The sequence below is a fragment of the Leiobunum rupestre genome, chromosome 8 (assembly GCF_980474605.1).
Source record: "Leiobunum rupestre chromosome 8, qqLeiRupe1.1.hap1, whole genome shotgun sequence".
In the NCBI taxonomy this organism is placed as follows: domain Eukaryota; kingdom Metazoa; phylum Arthropoda; class Arachnida; order Opiliones; family Sclerosomatidae; genus Leiobunum; species Leiobunum rupestre.
Genome location: NC_143391.1, coordinates 39,386,314 through 39,403,729, shown reverse-complemented (window position 1 = coordinate 39,403,729; position 17,416 = coordinate 39,386,314). Strand labels below are relative to the sequence as shown.

Here is a 17,416-nt window from a genome sequence, read left to right as displayed (position 1 = left end):
TCGTAACACACTACAATAGTTATTCATTTTATTCTTAAGAAAAAATAATACCTTTCGAAATTTCTCTTCAATACTATCAACTTCTTCAGGTTTAAGTAAAGCAGCTGACAATAAAACAGCCATCAAACTTGTTCTTCTATTACTTAACTCACTATCACATTTCTGTGAATTAAAAAATTTACATGAAAAATGTGTATAGAATTTTAATATATCATTAAAACTTACCTTAACACGTTCAAGCAAATCAGTTGCAGTTTCTAAGTTAGCTGGATTAACAGTTCCTCTTAAAACATTCTCCGTTTCATCTAACCAAAATATCAAATCCGCCATTTCTTCTCTAACTTCTGCCAACTGATTACCATCTTTAGCGAGCCTATGAAATTTAAAGAGATTTAGATACATTTCTAAAAGTAAATAGCATATAACTTGACATACCTTTCAGAACGTGTAGCTAATTCAGTTCGTAAAGATTTCCATCGCCTATCTAAAGATTCAAGTTGTTCTTGAAGAAGAACTGCATCAGGAACTGAGCACTGTTCAAGAATTTCTTTTCCAGTCATATGGACAGTTTCCAGTAACTTCATTCGATCCACAATTTGCACTTGCAGATACTTAAATGGAATATAATTTTTGTGTAGGGAATTATTTTACACATAATTAAAAGTGTGAACTGCAAAAATATATTCAAATTTGTCATGCATAAATTGTACCTAAACACCCTCAAATTGATGGATATCAAAAATGTTTTTCACACAACACTACCTGTACATGTTTGAGTCAAGTAAGATTATTTAATGTTTTTTTAAATTTTTATAGCTATTTTCACGTACCAAATACATTTGGAAATCACTTGACAGATGCATTACTAGCCCTATATTGAAATATGTATTTTAAGTAGACCTTGATAAGAGTTTAAAAGATTAGATGTATGACAGAAGACATATGATTCCCCCCTCCCCCTATATCATAAATCACTCATTATTTGTGGTTTTAGCTGTAAATATGTAAATAAAATATAAATAGTTTCATATCTATAATAAAAGTTTTGTTTAGTTATTCCTCTACTGGTCCCACAACAGGAGAGTGGAACAATAATGATTTTACACCATTATAAATTTAAAAACTGATTTAAGTCAAATTATTTTAGATTATAAACATGTGTGTCTTACTTCTTGGTGGTGTTGTGCTCGTTCAAAGTCCAATTCCCCATTCGGCATATAGCTATGAGCTAAAACCGTTTCAGCATCAACTAACCACGATGTAAATGTCGTTAAACTGGATTCAAACTGCTGCCAAACATTTTTCGCTTGGATCCACCGCCTAAAAAAATTAAACTTAATTTTTTTCCTGCCTACTGCACATGTCAAAATGGTCTATATGCAAAGAAAATAACAGTTCAGTAATGGAATCTATTTCTTGGAAATTCATGTTTTTTACATAAGGTTAATGCTGTGTATGCACCTGGAGAAATACGCTGTGCTTGAATTACATTAAATGTAAGAAGCCCCACCAAAACAAAATGGATGACAATAACTTACCAATAAATGGATTTAAAAAACCCAATTTACTCCACAACCTTGGTCTAAATAGTTATGTATTTAGGGGTTAAAGAAGATCGAATGAGATGTTTCAATTCCCATTTGAGATAAGGCTTAAACTCAAATTTGTGCTAAGTTTAGAATACCTTGACACAAGCGTAAATCACACCTGTAAGGCTTTAAATTTTTATAGGAATCATAGAAACATTCAAAGTGTATAACTATATAATATCTTGAGTTCACCAAGAAAAATATAACTGATTTTAACAGATATTGCGCTATTGAGGTTTAATTCAGCACCGCCTCAAAGTGTCAAAATATTCCAAACGCAAAATAAAAAACTAACAAGGTTTCCCTTTCCATAAAAACTTGTAGGGATTAACGGTAATTGTGAGTGGCGTGAAGGGCTTGCCACCACCCTCCTACACACAGTGTCAGAAAAAAGTTTCTTAAGAAAATTTTTAATAAAACTAGAGGAAAGTGTCATACTCATTGTTATTATGTTACTTATGGTAATATGAAGTTAAAGTTCATAAGGAAAAGGAATAGCTCTCAGCTTCTGACTAGTTTCAATAACTCAATATCTTTGAGAATTAGTGCTGTTAGTGGCCGCCACTGATAGCATTAATTTTCATGGGACATGGGGAAAAGGAAGTGTCAATGGGTAGCAGTTCTTTCCCCCAACTGAGCCATCTCTATAGAAATATAGACTTGACGAAGCAGTGAACCAATCCCACCAATATTAGAAATTTTTTAAACATTACCCGTGTCTTTCAGAAAAGAGTTGTTTAACTCGTTGCCACTCATCACTAAGCATATCGAGCAACCTTCCAACTTGTACATTTTCATTTTCATTTGCTTTCTGAAGAATAGCAGAGCTTGATCCTTTGACACCATCTATATGTGGTTTTAAAGCTTCTAAAGCATCACTAATTGTCTTTAATGCTCCTTCTTGTTTGGAGAAGTCCTCAAAATCTTTTCCTGATAATTCGGGTAAATGAAGTTGTCTGTTAACGGCACCAACAGCTTCTCGTAATTTGGAAACTTTTGCTACATAATCTGCCACATCATTGCTATTTGAAATGGTTTTAAGCAATGGACTTTCTGGAATTTGAACAGGACTAGTAACATTTTGAATGTTTTGATGATTTACCGCACTTTCCGAAAAAATTCTCGGATTTGACCCAATCACTTTTCGCCCATCATCATATGATGAAAATATTTCTAGCATTTGATTCCACTGGTGCAGTAAAGGTTCCAAAAGTTCTTCCGTAGCACATAAAGGAGCTCCCTTTCTACTTAGATCAGATGTTTTTTGCTGGAAAAGTCTGAGATCCTTGTTTAATTTAGCAGCTTGATCCAAAATTTCCTACAAAATACCAAACAAAAATTTGTTTAAGCTATAAATCATAAATGAGCAGCAAAGTACTGAAAATAGGCCTTTCTATAAAATAAGCTGCGCTTGCTGAACTTGTTCTCATGAAGCTCATTTGTCACGAAATATGTAGAAGATCAGTTCAGTTTATGCTTAAAAACAGAATGCCTCATAGAATTGAGTCTTATGTCCATGGCTTTTTGTAGTAAAACTTCATCAATACGTCACCCGTGACGCAGCAGTAACATAAAAACAAGAAGGCCAATGCTACTTTATAGAAAGGCCTATTTATCCAATGAACTAAAAAAAAATATGACCAACTTTTTCAATTTTAAAAATGTTGGCTCAATACAATTTAGCTATTTTAATGTATAAAACATAGAGACCCAGGAATTGGCATTCAATTTTTAAAGATATTTTACACGGAAAAATTACCAGGGAAACCAAGAAACATGAAAACACTATTCAATATTCCTTCATAAATTAGTATTTGTCATTTACATTCATTCAAGGACTATTATTAATTTTATTATTGAAAGGGGTAGCAAGCCGTGCACTTCAACCCTAGGTCCATTGTTCAACCCCCATGTGACTTTGAGAAGTAATATTTCCGACACAAAGCTAAGAATCCGCTTGGCCAGGATGTTGAAGTCATGCGTCTCCAACCAGTGCATACTGAGATGCTCAAACCTTTGAGCCACATAATGGTCACAGCTGCAAAGGATGTGAGAGGCAGTTTGCTCTTCAATTAGACAAGCTCTACAATTTGGGTCATGACTGACTCCAAGAACTAAACCGAATTTCAAGTTTCAAACATAATTGAGGTAAGAAGTTCACTACATTAATCGAACCTAGGAAGTGAAAATTAGGAGAAGCTTAGTTAAATTTATATTAAAATGTTAAGAACGATTAGAAATCGATCAGAGTTTGTCAAGGATGTGTGCGTTTAGTACAGTTAAAGTTATGGGAGTTAGTATAGTTCTGAGTGGCCATTTTCCAAGATGATGGTTAAAGCATATGCAGGACAGGAGGAAAACTCACTACGTGAAACAGCATGTCAAAATCTATAAAATGACTAAAAATCTTTATCTTATTGAATTTGTTCTAGTTAAAAATAGTATTTTTTGTGCACTCCATAGTCTCAATTCAGATTTCATTTCATGAAAAAAGCTACATATATAAAACACAGAATGTATTTCAAAATTAATTAGCTTGGCTGGTTGCCATTATCAGTAGTAATATTTTTAGTTATCACAAAAATGTTTACCATTTGAATTACTCACCTTGGGTAATACTTGCTTTGGATTTGGATGGACCATGTCTAAGTCTCTGAACATGGACTCAACATTAGAGCAAAGTCTCTCTTTTTCTCTAAGCAGCTGCTGCCACTGTTCTAATATACTGCGCAGCTGTTGTTGCCTGGCTTGAAGTCCTTGCTGAAGCAAGCCCCATCTACCGTGAATAGATGCCAACTGATTTATTAATCTCTCCAACTGATGTTTTTCAGCAGCATTGCAAATCTTTGGTATTCTCTTTGACTCTTGGTTAGCCTGATCAACACACGAACCAACTGTGATTAACTTTTCATTTAGATTCTCCATAAGATCCTGCACATCTAAGCCAACTTCTGTTGTATGTAAATTAACGCCAGTTTTTAAAAATTCCTCAACCGAATCTAAACCTTCAGCGGCTTTCAAAACCAAACTGGCAAATTCTTCGATGGTTATTTGATCATTTTCAGATGGGAGATTAACCGGAGTGGCCTTTAGTTGACTGACAATAGATCTTTTTACTTCGACAACGACATCGCCTTTCTCTTGGCAAATTTGTGCCTTCTTTTGGACATTTTCCCACTGCTGGTTAAGTCTGGCCAATTCTGGATCAACAGCTTGTTCGTAGTTTTGGCCTCTTTGAACAAGTTCGTGTCCCAACTCACGTAATGTTTCAATCCTGAGTTAAGACTTATCATTAGTTTCCAATTTTAAAGTACTTTCAAGAAGCTTTATTTCTTACCTATTGCTCATTTCTATCATTTCCTTCATTACATGTTGCAATCCTCTCTTTTGTTCTTCATTCAAGGTTTCTTTAGTTGTTTTTAAAAGATCGAAAAGTTTTTCTGCACCATCCATCCATGAACGAACAGCTAATAGGGATGTGAGGAAGTCTTGTAATAGATTGTCTTCATCAGAATTCCCATACTGAAACAATTAAAATGTAGGTCAAACTCTACAAGTACTAATGCCATTACTGTATACATTTGAAGAATATATTATACATACCATAAGCTCTCTAAGTTGCTCTTTAAGTTCTTGCCTGGCTTGCTCCCAATTTCTCTTTAAGTCTGAGATGGAAGAGCAAAGCTCTGGTGTTTCTTTTGAAAGGCTAGACAAAGCCTCAGACAAATCAGATAAAATAAGCAATGTTGGCTGTTTTTGATCCATTTCTTTTAAATAATCCTACAAAAAGCAAATTTCTTAATAAAAATAGAACTCTGTGTAATCTATAAAATTTTAGCTGTTACCCTAATAAACTGTGCATCATCACTGATTTGACGAGAAGAAGTTTGTCGTCTTCGATTTGTCATATCACTTTCAATATGTTTTAGAAATACTTCTAACGAGTTTAAAGATTCAAATAGTTCTTTGTTCTTCATAGTTAAGTTTTCCAAACTATCTTTCCTTTCATCCAACTGAAATAGTTGGGCCAATTTAATTCACTAATAAATCAAATAAAAAAACTTGCGCAAACCTTTGATCCAATTTGATTGTAACGTTGCTTAAGTTCATCCAAACGTTTTGATAAATTTTCAGTCATTCCCTCAATTTCTCCTTTTTCAACAATTCGTCTGCCTTGTTTAATTACATGTTCTACTTCTGGCTTTATATCACTCAACAGTTTATAAAAGTGCTAGAATATAAGTCAAATAAAAAATTAATTGAAAAACATGTGTTTCAAGTTTTACATAAATATTTGGTTAAAATACATACAATGCAATGCCCGAGTTGTTCTTGTAGTTGCTCCAAATCATTAGACTCTTTGGTTAGAATGGGTAGGCTATTTTCAACTTCATCCAGCATTCTTACAACTCTGATAAGTTTGGGTTCAAAATCTGGAGGCTTTTGAAAACGATGGAATTTTGTTTTGGCTTCTGTCAAACGCTTCTAAAATGTAACCAAAGTTGTAAGATAACTTAAGAATCGTTTAATATCCGAACAGAAAAACCTACTTTGAGAAGTCCCAGTTGGTCATGCAGCCTAGTAGCTGCTTCAAGCCTCCCTTGACCTTTATAACTAGACACTTGATCATCTAAGACACCTAAGGCTTTTTCTTTGTCAACAAATTCTTTTTCAAGCGTCTAACAATAATAATGAAATTTGTGTTACAAGTATTTTTAGCATTGCTAAATTAGGAAATTTCTAGGCATGTGCGAGTACTCAATTTCGTTCGAGTACTCGGCTCAAAGCTCGAAAATCATTTTATGAAAAGCTCGAAAATGGTTCGAGCCTCAAATCGAGGCCTAGGCTTAAATTTCGAGTACTCGAAACTATTATTCTTACCAAGGCACTACTCGAGAGCTTGTAAAAATGGCGGGAAAAGCTACAAAAAAAAATTTCTATAGTCCCGCCTTAAGATTTCTTATTGGGTGAGGTACAAGTCCTAGTTGTTTCTGATTGGTCACCAATTTTGAATGTAGAAAACGAAATTAAAACCGTAAGTTAAATTACGTATAGTGCCCTAGCTGTTTATTGTTAGTTTTTTGGCGGTTCATCAGTCCACTATTTTATTGTTGTAATCCCTTGTATGGCCAGTTACTAATTTAGACTTCTCAAATATGGCTTCAAATAAACGTAAAAGCTCTGGCAGTAATTAATAAATATAGTTTATTTTGTAAAAATGTTTTACTTAATAAACCCAATTATTCAGAGCCTTTTTAAGCTAAATCTATCACGGAGTACTCGAAAACCCCTTTATAAAGCTAGGTCTTAGTAATTATTCAAGTACTCAAAACCCTCTTTTTAAGCTAAGCCTAATTCTTCGAGTACTCGAAACCACATTTTAAGCTATGCCTAAAAGCTCGAAATCTCGGTAAGATTTTAAAGCTTGGCTCGATACTCGAAAAGTGAAATTTTTAATACTCAAAGCTCGACTCGGAACCCAAAAATCAAGGCTCGCACATGCCTAGAAATTTCATATGTTAGTACTAAATAAAATCTTGTTGGACTCACTTCTTGTTCTTGAGGTACATCATGTGCAAGTGTATCATTATCAAGATGATTTTGAAGAGCCACTATGAAACAAAATTATATTCATATAAGAAGAAATGGCAAGAAAGCTTTAAAAAATTCCAATTTAAATCAATTTTCTAACCATCAGTTTGAGAGATCCATCTTTGTACCGATAATATTTGTTTCTCAATTTGTTGGGCATGAGCCATGCTCGACTCTAAGACCTGCTGATGTTTTTGTCCCTATAATGTATAATTTTTTAACTATAATTAACCATATATAAGAATTAAATGCAGTGGTGTAGACAAGGGGAGGTTTCCGGGTCCAGACCTACCTTTGACTGTACTAAATTTCCACCCCCTTCTCAACCCCCCTCTTAACATTCACATATTTTGACCCCCGTTTAAGAATTTCTGGCTCCGCCACTGATTAAATGTAACAACAGCTATAAATATAATAGCAGGGTATAGCTAGAATATTTTACATCTCGAATGGTTCTAATTTATTTTTTATACCCAAATTGGGAAAATTTAACTATGCATTCCATCATCATGGAAAGTTAGTTCAATTCAATTTCATTTAAATCTATGGGTTGGCTACATTGCAGAGTACTACATCAATTAAATGGGTGTACTCCATTTTGAAAATTACTAGTACTATACTGACTATTTACACAACACAGGAGTAATTGGCAAAACTGAAGCATGTTTAAAATGAGTGACATAAGATCTAGTGAATATCTAAATATATTGTTCAATTACCCATGGCCTCTTAATTATAAATACTATTAGCTTAATCTAAGTGTAAGAATTGATTTAAATGTAATTTGTTTAGATATAGTTGGCTATGAAGTTTTCAAATAATAAAACTATATTTTGGCTTTCTCGGACTAGTTTTGCCATAATTTAAGAAATTTTTAGGAAATTTTAACTCTTGTAGAAGTGTTCCAAAAATTTTACCTGTATCTTTAAAATTTGCCATCTATTGCTAATTTCTTTCACTTCCTCTTGAACTGTCGCTGCCATTATTCCTTCTTCAAACAAATACTGCGCTAGACTCTGAATGCGAGGAAGCCTCTCAGCAGGATGATTCCTCATGTGATTTTCTAGGTCCTATTTAAGATAAACAACCCTAATTAATTGAGAAATGTCTTTTCTTCAAAAGACAAATATAATTAACACATATGCCTTGCCCCAAAAGCCAACACTAATTAACTGAGACATGTTATTTCTTTCATGGGTTTTGGAACGTTTTTGGAATTGAAGGATAAGGTCACTGAAACTATGGGGTAGGAGACCCCAAAAACAAACTTTTATTTGAAAACCCAAAACTTCCTAGATTTCATATTTTTTATTTAATCAATATTTTTACTTGAAATTGTAGTAAATTTGTCTAATTTGACACAAAAGTCATGTTTTTCCCAAATTAAAGACTTAACATAAAGATCATAAGCGAATTGCGGTGTTTCAAAAACCAATTTGCACACAAGCAAGAAAAGCAAGTGCGAAACTAGGATTTTTTTTAAATTTCGCGTAGCGTATCTCACTTTGCTTAAGAAATACAGTGTCAGCACAAGTAAATTTGAGTGGGGTTGTATCTCAATTTTTCGTTCTTTTTTTTGAAAGTCGGCTTTAAATAATGATAATTCCCAAATTTTCAGTCCTCTATCTGTAACATTCGTAATTTTCAATAAATCAGAAAAGAACCAATTTTCCAGAATGGTTATTATTTAAAGTCTACTTTCCAATAAAAATTTGTGTAAAAATAAATGAGGTAGTGTTGACTAGTCTGTTTGATTTCATAGGACTGACTCCAATGAATATGGGGAAAAAACACATCCATATGAGATCATGACTCTTTTACTCCATATAAGCCATATTTGTGTTCTTTAGAGGGGAATAGCCAAGCTTTTCCAAATATGGCTTTATTTCCGTATCAAAAGATTAACAAGACGTTCAATATACCAACACGTACCTTTTTTTTTTTCAAACTATAGTTTTTGGCCCAAAAAGTTGAAACGAAAAATAACGCCAGGTGTTTGGGTTTGAATTTTCGCCGCCATCTTAGGGGGCTGCCGTCAGCGCCCCTAACCCCGTATGAGCGATTTGCGAACTATCCTAACTTTTAAAGGCTTAGGTCTCTTATAACTGGAACGCGCCGCGTATGCAAAACAATTTTTTTGCGTTGTTTTTTTGTCTCACCGACTTCCCAGCAGGTGCCGTGGCGGTTTTCGATTTCCCGAAATTTCTTTTTTTATTAAAAATTAACCCCTCAATATTTTTTGATGCGGTTTTCGGCATAAATTTTAGTTTTTAATGGGCTATAGGGCTATCTAACTGGTTAAAGCTTGAACGTTCCCCTTTAAGAAGATATTGAAAGGAAATGGTCTATTGCATAGTTACAACCCTCTCTTGATAAATATCTAGTTAATACCATGAAATTATACGAAATATTGAATTGCAATAACATCAGGGACCAGTTATTATCTTTAAAATGGCCAATACGTACATCGAGGTTTTCAGAAATTTCTTCAGCATCCGCTGCAGATTCCGGAGATCTTTTTAATTTCTTTTCAAGCCGATCCAGCCAATCTTTCTCCATCATTAATAAGCCTGAAGTAAACAAATAAAGTTATCAGGTATAATTTAATTGTATGATGATTAACTTAAATGTTTCAAAAATTTCATTTCTTTATGATAATATTTCATTATTCAATTTGAATCATAGTAAAGACTTACTTCGAAATTCCGTGTATTTCGAAGATGCATCTCTAAACGCTTGATAAGCATCTTGAACATTTCTATAAACTTCATCCCATCTTTCTTTTAAGCAGTCAAACCCTTCACTGAGTTCCTTATAGGCACCTTTAGGGCAAGTACGTAATATTCCTCGTACTACTTCTCGAAGGCTTTTCATCTCAACAGATTTGGCATCAAGTCTGTCACGTATAACTTGCAATTGCTTCGCTCTTAAATGTAACTCGTTGTGAGTGCTAATCACACTATCATTAGGTGTTTCTCTTTCAATATTGTCCAGCCATTCAGCCATATCTTTAACGCCTTGAACAGCGGCTTCGCTTTTCCTTAAAGCTTCATTAAGAGATTCATTTTTGTCATTGGCTTGATGAACAACCTTAAAAAGTGAAGAAACGTTTTTGGAACATAATAGTTTTAACAAACTTTGTCATGAAAATCATTCTGAAAACTTGTATTGTAATTACACAATTTTGTTTGTACTAAATTTTTAAAAAATATGAAAATACAAAGAAATTTGTCAAAAATCAATAATAATATTTTCAGAAACACCAATTTGATAGCATTGAAAGCCAAAGCTTCGAAAGATAGAAATATATGAGAAAATAGCAACTGGATGAAAATCAGTACCCTTTATGCAAAAACGTAAGGAGTTGAGTATTAGCAATACTAAAACTATTTCAAAAATTCCAAAATGGTTTAAGATTTTTAAGATTTTTAAGATTTTGGAAACAATTTTGGGCTATTGTAATTGATTTTCATATTTTAACAGCAGTTCTGTAAACTTAAAAATCATTGACCTCAGATTGTTTAAAATACTTCTGAGACTAAGAAAATCGTTTTGATTGTTTATAAAGATTTATCTAAATCGGTTTTATCAGATTTTAGTGATATTCAGATTAATTATTTCTGTTATACTTACAATTTCCCACTTTTCATTTAAATGCTTTAGTTTGGATTTCATGTGTTCCAGATATTGAGGAGTAGCACTTTCCATTAACTCCTTACCACTTTTATTAATTCTGTCTAGATTAGGCTGCAGAGTCTTTATATCATCTTGAAGTGCCTATGGAAGATAGTCATTAGCTTAAACCTCCAAGCAAATCATATTTAAAATAATTGGTCTGAGCCCAAGTTTTGATAGTTATATTTAGTAATTCAATAATCCTGCATTAAACAGTTCAACGCATCAAAAAAGTCATAACATCTCAAAAACTGAAGGTTATCTATTAAATCACAATGTTTTCATAATTCATAACAAGAAAATTTTAAACGTGAATATATTTGGAATACATTTACTTTATGAGGAGATGAATAAAAATGTAATTAAAAATATGAAATAAAAATTACAAGCACAACATCAGATCTGATTCGGCTTGGTAATTACAAACAATAAAATTCAACTTTGGTTAAAAAAAAGGTTTTTTTATATTTTGAATCATGTGGCAGGTGCAGGGGTTGGATAGTAATTTACTTTCTTCTCACATGAACAATGACACTAACATTGGGCCTGACTAGATGTATGTGTTGCGTAACTTACATTACTTTGCTCAAGTTGGGCTTGAAGTGTCTCAAGATCCCCAAGAGCAGCTTCCTCTGCTTGTAAGAAACCCTCTACATCTTGCATCCATCCGCTAAGACCTTCCACCTCATCCTTAATAAACCAAGAAATTAATAGGCATTCAAATTAACAAAATATAAAAATTATGTTCATGGAACTAATAGTGTAGCAATCGCAGTTTTATCTTGGTTTAAACAAAAAAAATTCTTTATGCATGTATGTTTTGAAGTTGGTATTTGTGATGGTGCTATAATGGAAACCAGTGGCATAGACAAGGGGGCCGGGTTTCCGGGTCAAGTCCCCCTTGGGCCTACCTTTTACTACTAAATTTCCAACCCCTTCTAGACCCCCTCTTTACATTTACATACTTCGAACCCCCTTGACGAATTTCTCTACTATTGTGCACGGTGAGATTATATTAATGTCTCTTTCTTTGCTTGCCATGCTGCACCCCCTTTCCTTAGACATTTTTGCTATGTTGACTGATCGGGTTGCGACGGCTTCCCTGCTTAGCGAATCGCTAAGGGTCACCACCAGCCGGGGCTGCCCTCAGGGGGGTGTTCTGCTGTGGTGCCTGTTTGTGGACAAACTCTTGGTGAGGCTAAACAGGGATGGCTGGTGCGGCTTTGGTTATGCTGACGATGTCGCAGTGATAATTACTGGGCTAGTTCCCAGGAGCCATTTCGACTATGATGAGAAAAGCTCTCATCTCTGTGGAAAGCTGGTGTAGGGATGTTGGCCTCACCGTCAATCCTGACAAGACGAGCCTGATTCCTTTCACTCGGAGGAAGGTGCAGGACTTGTTCAATGATATTTCTTTCTTTGGGACCATCCTGATCAAATCAACTTAGGTAAAATACCTTGGTGTTATTCTCGACAGTAAACTAACATGGAAGCCACATCTTGACCTTAGTATCAGGAAGGCAAAAATTTTATTCTGGAGTGTAAGGGGTACCATAAGCAAGTCTTGTGGTCTTAGCCCAAAGGTTGTGTATTGGATCTATACCATGATAATCAAGCCTATGCGGACGTATGCAGTAGTGGTTTAGTGGCCGAGGGTAGTGCTTAAGTCAGTTCAGGCTGAACTACACACTGTGCAAAGGCTGGCCTGTGTCAGCATTACAGGAGCTATGAGAACAGCCCCAAGCGTTTCTCTGGAGGTGCTCCTGAATATTCTACCGCTTCATCTTTATATAGAGGAAGTTGCAATTATGAGTGCTCATTGGTTACTGCATAATGGTTGGTGGAGGCCTGCTAATTGGGAGTGCAGTCACACCAAATTGTTTCGGCAATATTCTGGTCACTTACCAATCTTATTGATGGGTTCTGACAACATGGCTACAAAGATACACTTTGAAAAGCAGTTTAGTGTTTACTTTACCCAGCCGTTTAGACTGGTCTGGCGACACAGTGTTTGGAACCAAGGGCGAAATTGTTTGGTTCACGGATGGCTCCAAGACTCACTCAGGGGTGGGTGCTGGAGTTTATTGTCAGACTAATAAATTTGGCTTCTCTGAGAGCCTTGGCGTTTTTGCTACGGTTTTTCAGTCTGAGATTTAAGCCATTTGCTTCTGTGTAGACTTCTGTCTTAAAAAGATGTATCGGGGCAAGACTATTCAGATTTTCTCAGACAGTCAGGCTGCCCTTAAGGCTCTTAATGAGTTTAGTATTGCGTCTAAGCTCGTTCTTAGCTGTTTGGATCTCCTTTCAGAACTGGGCACAAATAATAGGGTTCAACTATATTGGGTGCCTGGTCATAAGAGGCAGGCTTTGGCTTGAGACGGAGGGTCAGAGGCTGTCCAAGGAGTTTATTCCTGGGCCTTCTATGAATAGAGCAACTGAGTTGCTTTCACTCTCTAAGAGTTGTATAAGGGTGGTTACGGGCCTACTTTTAGCTCACTGCCAGCTTAATAGACATCTGCATCTGATTGGTATCAGTGTTAGTCCTTTGTGCAGGGCATGCCTTGCAGAGGAGGAAACTTCCTCTCATGTCCTTTGTGTCTGTGATTCTTATGCGGCTCAAAGGTTTGAGTACCTTGGTATGCATAGGTTGGAAACAAGCGATCTTTCCAACATCCCGGCGAAGCAAATCCTACGCTTCGTTTCTAAGACTGGGTTTTTCCATGTTTAAATGGCTGGGGCTGCACAATGGACCTCTGGTCGAAGTGCTAGGTTGGGTCTAACCAAACCACCCAATTTTGAATAATAAAAAAAATTGATATTTTTGCACCACCTCTCTTATTGGCTGCAGCTGTTTGACTTTATGTTTGGTTGACAAAGCTTCCCCTTCTTTCTCTTTCCCCGAGCGAGTAAAAGGCTTCCATGCGATCACAGAAATTATTTTCATCCCTTTGAATTTTATAATTTAGGAAAATGGACCAAAAATAACTTAAAATGATGACAGATCGAATGTTTGAAACGTTAGTTTTAGAATTTCCCTATGGCGAATAGTCTTTCTGCTGGATAAATCAAACTGATCTAGTGTAAAATGGTCTTATTTTCCAATCACAAACAAAAAAAGGTCCACGAAATTGAGATTAAAATATCTGTCTTAATAGTTGTTCCTAGGTCGAATTATGGATTCTTTTTAAGAGTAGCAGTGTAATTAAGTGATACCTTAACTTAAAAAATATAACCCTTTTGCAAATATCGAAAAAAGGATAGATACCATAAAATGTTTATATTACTATTAATAAAACCGATTGAAAACCCAAAATTTCTACTGTGAAAGTAATTCTCTATTTGTATGTTATAAAAACACATTATCAACAAAAAATTAACACAATTAAGTCAATTACAGTTAAGGATTTGGCTTACCTGAAATTGTTTTATTTCAACAATAAGTTTATCAGTTCCTTCAATTTTCGCTTCAACCAAAGTGCACACTGTTTCCCAGGAAGTATTAAGATTTTCAAGTTGCTTTTCTAAAACCGGCACCTAATTCAGGGAAGACAACAGTTTTATGTAAAACATTGCGAAGGAATGTTTTATTATCATTTTCCATTAGGAAGAAATGCAACTATACTAACCCACAAGGCTCTAGGCATATCCTGTAGCAGTTTTTCTCCTGTTTGATTAACATAAATTAAATTTCCTTCTTCTTCATTTACTGTTGTTTCTATGTCTCTCAGTGTTTTCAATTTATCATCAAGAGTCTCCAAGTCAGATGCTTTAATTTCTTCAGAATCCAAGGCGTCTTTAACACTATTCAACCATTTTTCTAATGCCTCTACAGCTTCAACAAATTTTGGGGAGGGAGCATGTTGTAACGTTGTCTTCAGAGCCTTTTCAAGTTCCTCTAATTTGTACGCTAAACTGTGATACCCTTCATATATTTTCTGTACTTCTTTTTGTACTGTAGATGATATAGAAGCATCTAGTTGTTTTACTTGCTCCCGCATTCTTTTCAATTTCTCTTCGTGACTTCTTACAAACTGAACTCTAGCCTATAGTTAGAGTACAATTAATTTATAATGCATCAATTTTTTTTCCAAAATACTGTTGAGATTTAAAAAGGCCAGGAATGGCTGGAGGTTCCAAAAAAATTAGGTTTAAAAAAATTTAATCCGCTCCAGAGGGAGTGGCACTACAATCAGGAAAGATTGGACCATTCAGGTAGTTCATTACAAAATTTTCCTTAATAAAAGGCAGTGGTGTATTTGAGCATACCACCATACAATTACAATAGAAACAATCTTACATTCACGCACTCAGAAAACAAAACATACTTTAAAAGACAAGACACTTTCCTACCTTACAATTTTCATGAACCTTCTCAAGTTCTTCAGACTTTGTGGTATGCAGATGTCCTTCCGTACTTTCAAGCCACCTCAAATGAGAATCTAAAGCTTGGCTCATACTCCCAACCTCTTTTTGTATTTGCTGAACTAATACAGAATGACTTATTTGCTTTTTCTTCGAGTCAAGAGCACGATTCACTTCGCACCATCGTGAATCGAGGAGCTGAAGTACTTCTCGTAAATTGGAAACTAGAATATATATACCCTCCATTAAAATATAAAATAATGAAACCATTTATCATTTTAACAAAATACACATCACAAACCTGATTCTCCCATAGCATCCAGATCATCCAAAACATTTTGCCCTTGGATTAGAAGTTGACGCATATCTTCTTGATGATTTTGGACATCCAATCTGATTTTCTAAATTTTTTTGTAAAGACTATTAAATAATATAGGTTTTTTAAATGTTTAACAAAATTAAAAATATTAATGAATAATGGAAATCTTAAAATACAATATTTTAGTCTATAAAAATAGTGGCTTTCGAAAGCTATTAAATGGACAAAGAATCAAAGATGGTTAGTAAATGAGAAAAATATCCCTATACAATGTAATATTTACAACTGACATTGTCAGTACAATAATTACGGCAGTAAATTTTAAGCTGAGAGGAGATATATGCTTTGGCGATTTGGCAGGAAAATTACTCACTGAAAAATGCTTTGAACTAGCAAAGGTACGTGTTTAATTTTAATAACCTAAATGAATATTTCTATAGAAAAATATTATTTGTATTTTACTTACTTCCAAGTACTTGTGATCTTGTGGTTTTTCCCATTTACTATCTGTATTATCAGCTTGATCATCGGATAAACCCAAAACTGACTCAACACTTTCCATCCATGTATTTAATGAATCCAGGTTTTGGTACCATTCTTGCAATTTCAAACTATCTAACCTACGTTTCTTCGCACTGGAATCTCTAGCTGGATTTTCATGACCAACAGATTTTTGGGAAGTTTCGTGTTTCAAATGCACTAAAGAAACTCTATGACCAGATCCAGAGATGGCGAGCTTTAAATATCAATTTCATAAATATAAAATTAACAACAGATCAGAAAACCTGCATCTAAACCAAATTATATCCCAAGGTTTGTGAGAATTTAGCAATTTTGTAAACATTTAAATTTCACACAATTTTAAAAACTAGCTCCGGCATTGCTCATTAATACAAGTACTCAAAAGCTAAGTCTAACTGTTAGAGTACTTGAAACCTTTTTTCAAGGTAAGCCTGATTACTAAACATCTTAGAAAAAAAAACAACTCAAAACTCTATAATAAAAATTTTAGATACTCTAGACTCATCTGGAACTACTAAAATTAAGACTCACACATGCCTACTTTTCTTCAACAGTATTGGGTAGAGTACAATATTCTTAATTAGAAGAATATTAATATTTACAATAATGTATTTATTTATATTCAGGGAGAATTACTACATTGAGACAATCCTTGGGCATCATGGTAAAATTTATCTGGGAATCTTATATTAAAATTACTTACTTTCTTACTAAGAGATTCCATTTCTTGAACTAGCCTGTCCCATTTCATTGTTATATTTTCTAATTGTCGGGTTAGATCTATCATAGCAACCGAGCCCTTTTCCAGCTTATTAACAATGTCTTTAGTTCTTTCAGTTATTTGGCCAAATAATCTATGGTGTAGTTCCATATCTTGTTCCATTTGCTACAAAAAAGAGACATTTAATAGTAAAAACACAAAAAACAAACTTTCTAGGCCTTATTGGAGGTATGAAGAAGAAATAGAAATATCGAAATTACCTCAAGTTGTTTTGCCTGTTCCAAAAGAACATGAGGATCGGATGGTTTTATATCAATCATATTTTTCAATACGGTTTCTTGTGACTGGAGCCAAGCATTAAAAGCAACTTGCTCATCTTCTAGTGCTTGCCACTGTGGTAAGATGAATATAATATTTGATCCTCGTTCCTCCACCCAGTGACATAAATGAGCCCAACGCTCACCAAGGGCGGCTAACTGGTCTTCTAGTAGTGCAGCATATGCTTTAACAAAAGAGAGAAAATCACCATTAGAAAAATATTGGTTACTATCCTTAAGGTAAACCGTAAATTTTAAGTACGCCACCCTTCCGTGTATTGAAAGGGTCAATTAAACACGAAACACTTGGACCAAGCTC

General features: G+C 34.5%; 1 protein-coding gene across 5 annotated transcripts in view; it reads right to left on the bottom strand.

The window, feature by feature from the left end:
* Positions 1-17,416, bottom strand: part of Dys (Dystrophin) — a 168,895-nt gene that overhangs the window by 133,333 nt on the left and 18,146 nt on the right. For all 5 annotated transcript variants that reach the window (XM_090156585.1, XM_090156586.1, XM_090156588.1 and 2 more), the window contains 26 exons: positions 17,041-17,282; positions 16,763-16,945; positions 16,004-16,273; positions 15,520-15,619; positions 15,207-15,442; positions 14,483-14,899; positions 14,271-14,390; positions 11,433-11,546; positions 10,815-10,958; positions 9,878-10,271; positions 9,648-9,751; positions 8,099-8,251; positions 7,282-7,381; positions 7,140-7,201; positions 6,140-6,268; positions 5,901-6,074; positions 5,662-5,820; positions 5,435-5,602; positions 5,193-5,369; positions 4,927-5,111; positions 4,197-4,863; positions 2,303-2,907; positions 1,170-1,320; positions 436-611; positions 226-373; positions 52-162 (listed from right to left, as the gene is read on the bottom strand). In XM_090156585.1, the coding sequence (XP_090012711.1) occupies positions 52-162; positions 226-373; positions 436-611; positions 1,170-1,320; positions 2,303-2,907; positions 4,197-4,863; positions 4,927-5,111; positions 5,193-5,369; positions 5,435-5,602; positions 5,662-5,820; positions 5,901-6,074; positions 6,140-6,268; positions 7,140-7,201; positions 7,282-7,381; positions 8,099-8,251; positions 9,648-9,751; positions 9,878-10,271; positions 10,815-10,958; positions 11,433-11,546; positions 14,271-14,390; positions 14,483-14,899; positions 15,207-15,442; positions 15,520-15,619; positions 16,004-16,273; positions 16,763-16,945; positions 17,041-17,282 (5,489 nt within the window). The remainder of the gene's footprint in view (positions 1-51; positions 163-225; positions 374-435; positions 612-1,169; positions 1,321-2,302; positions 2,908-4,196; positions 4,864-4,926; positions 5,112-5,192; positions 5,370-5,434; positions 5,603-5,661; positions 5,821-5,900; positions 6,075-6,139; positions 6,269-7,139; positions 7,202-7,281; positions 7,382-8,098; positions 8,252-9,647; positions 9,752-9,877; positions 10,272-10,814; positions 10,959-11,432; positions 11,547-14,270; positions 14,391-14,482; positions 14,900-15,206; positions 15,443-15,519; positions 15,620-16,003; positions 16,274-16,762; positions 16,946-17,040; positions 17,283-17,416) is intronic.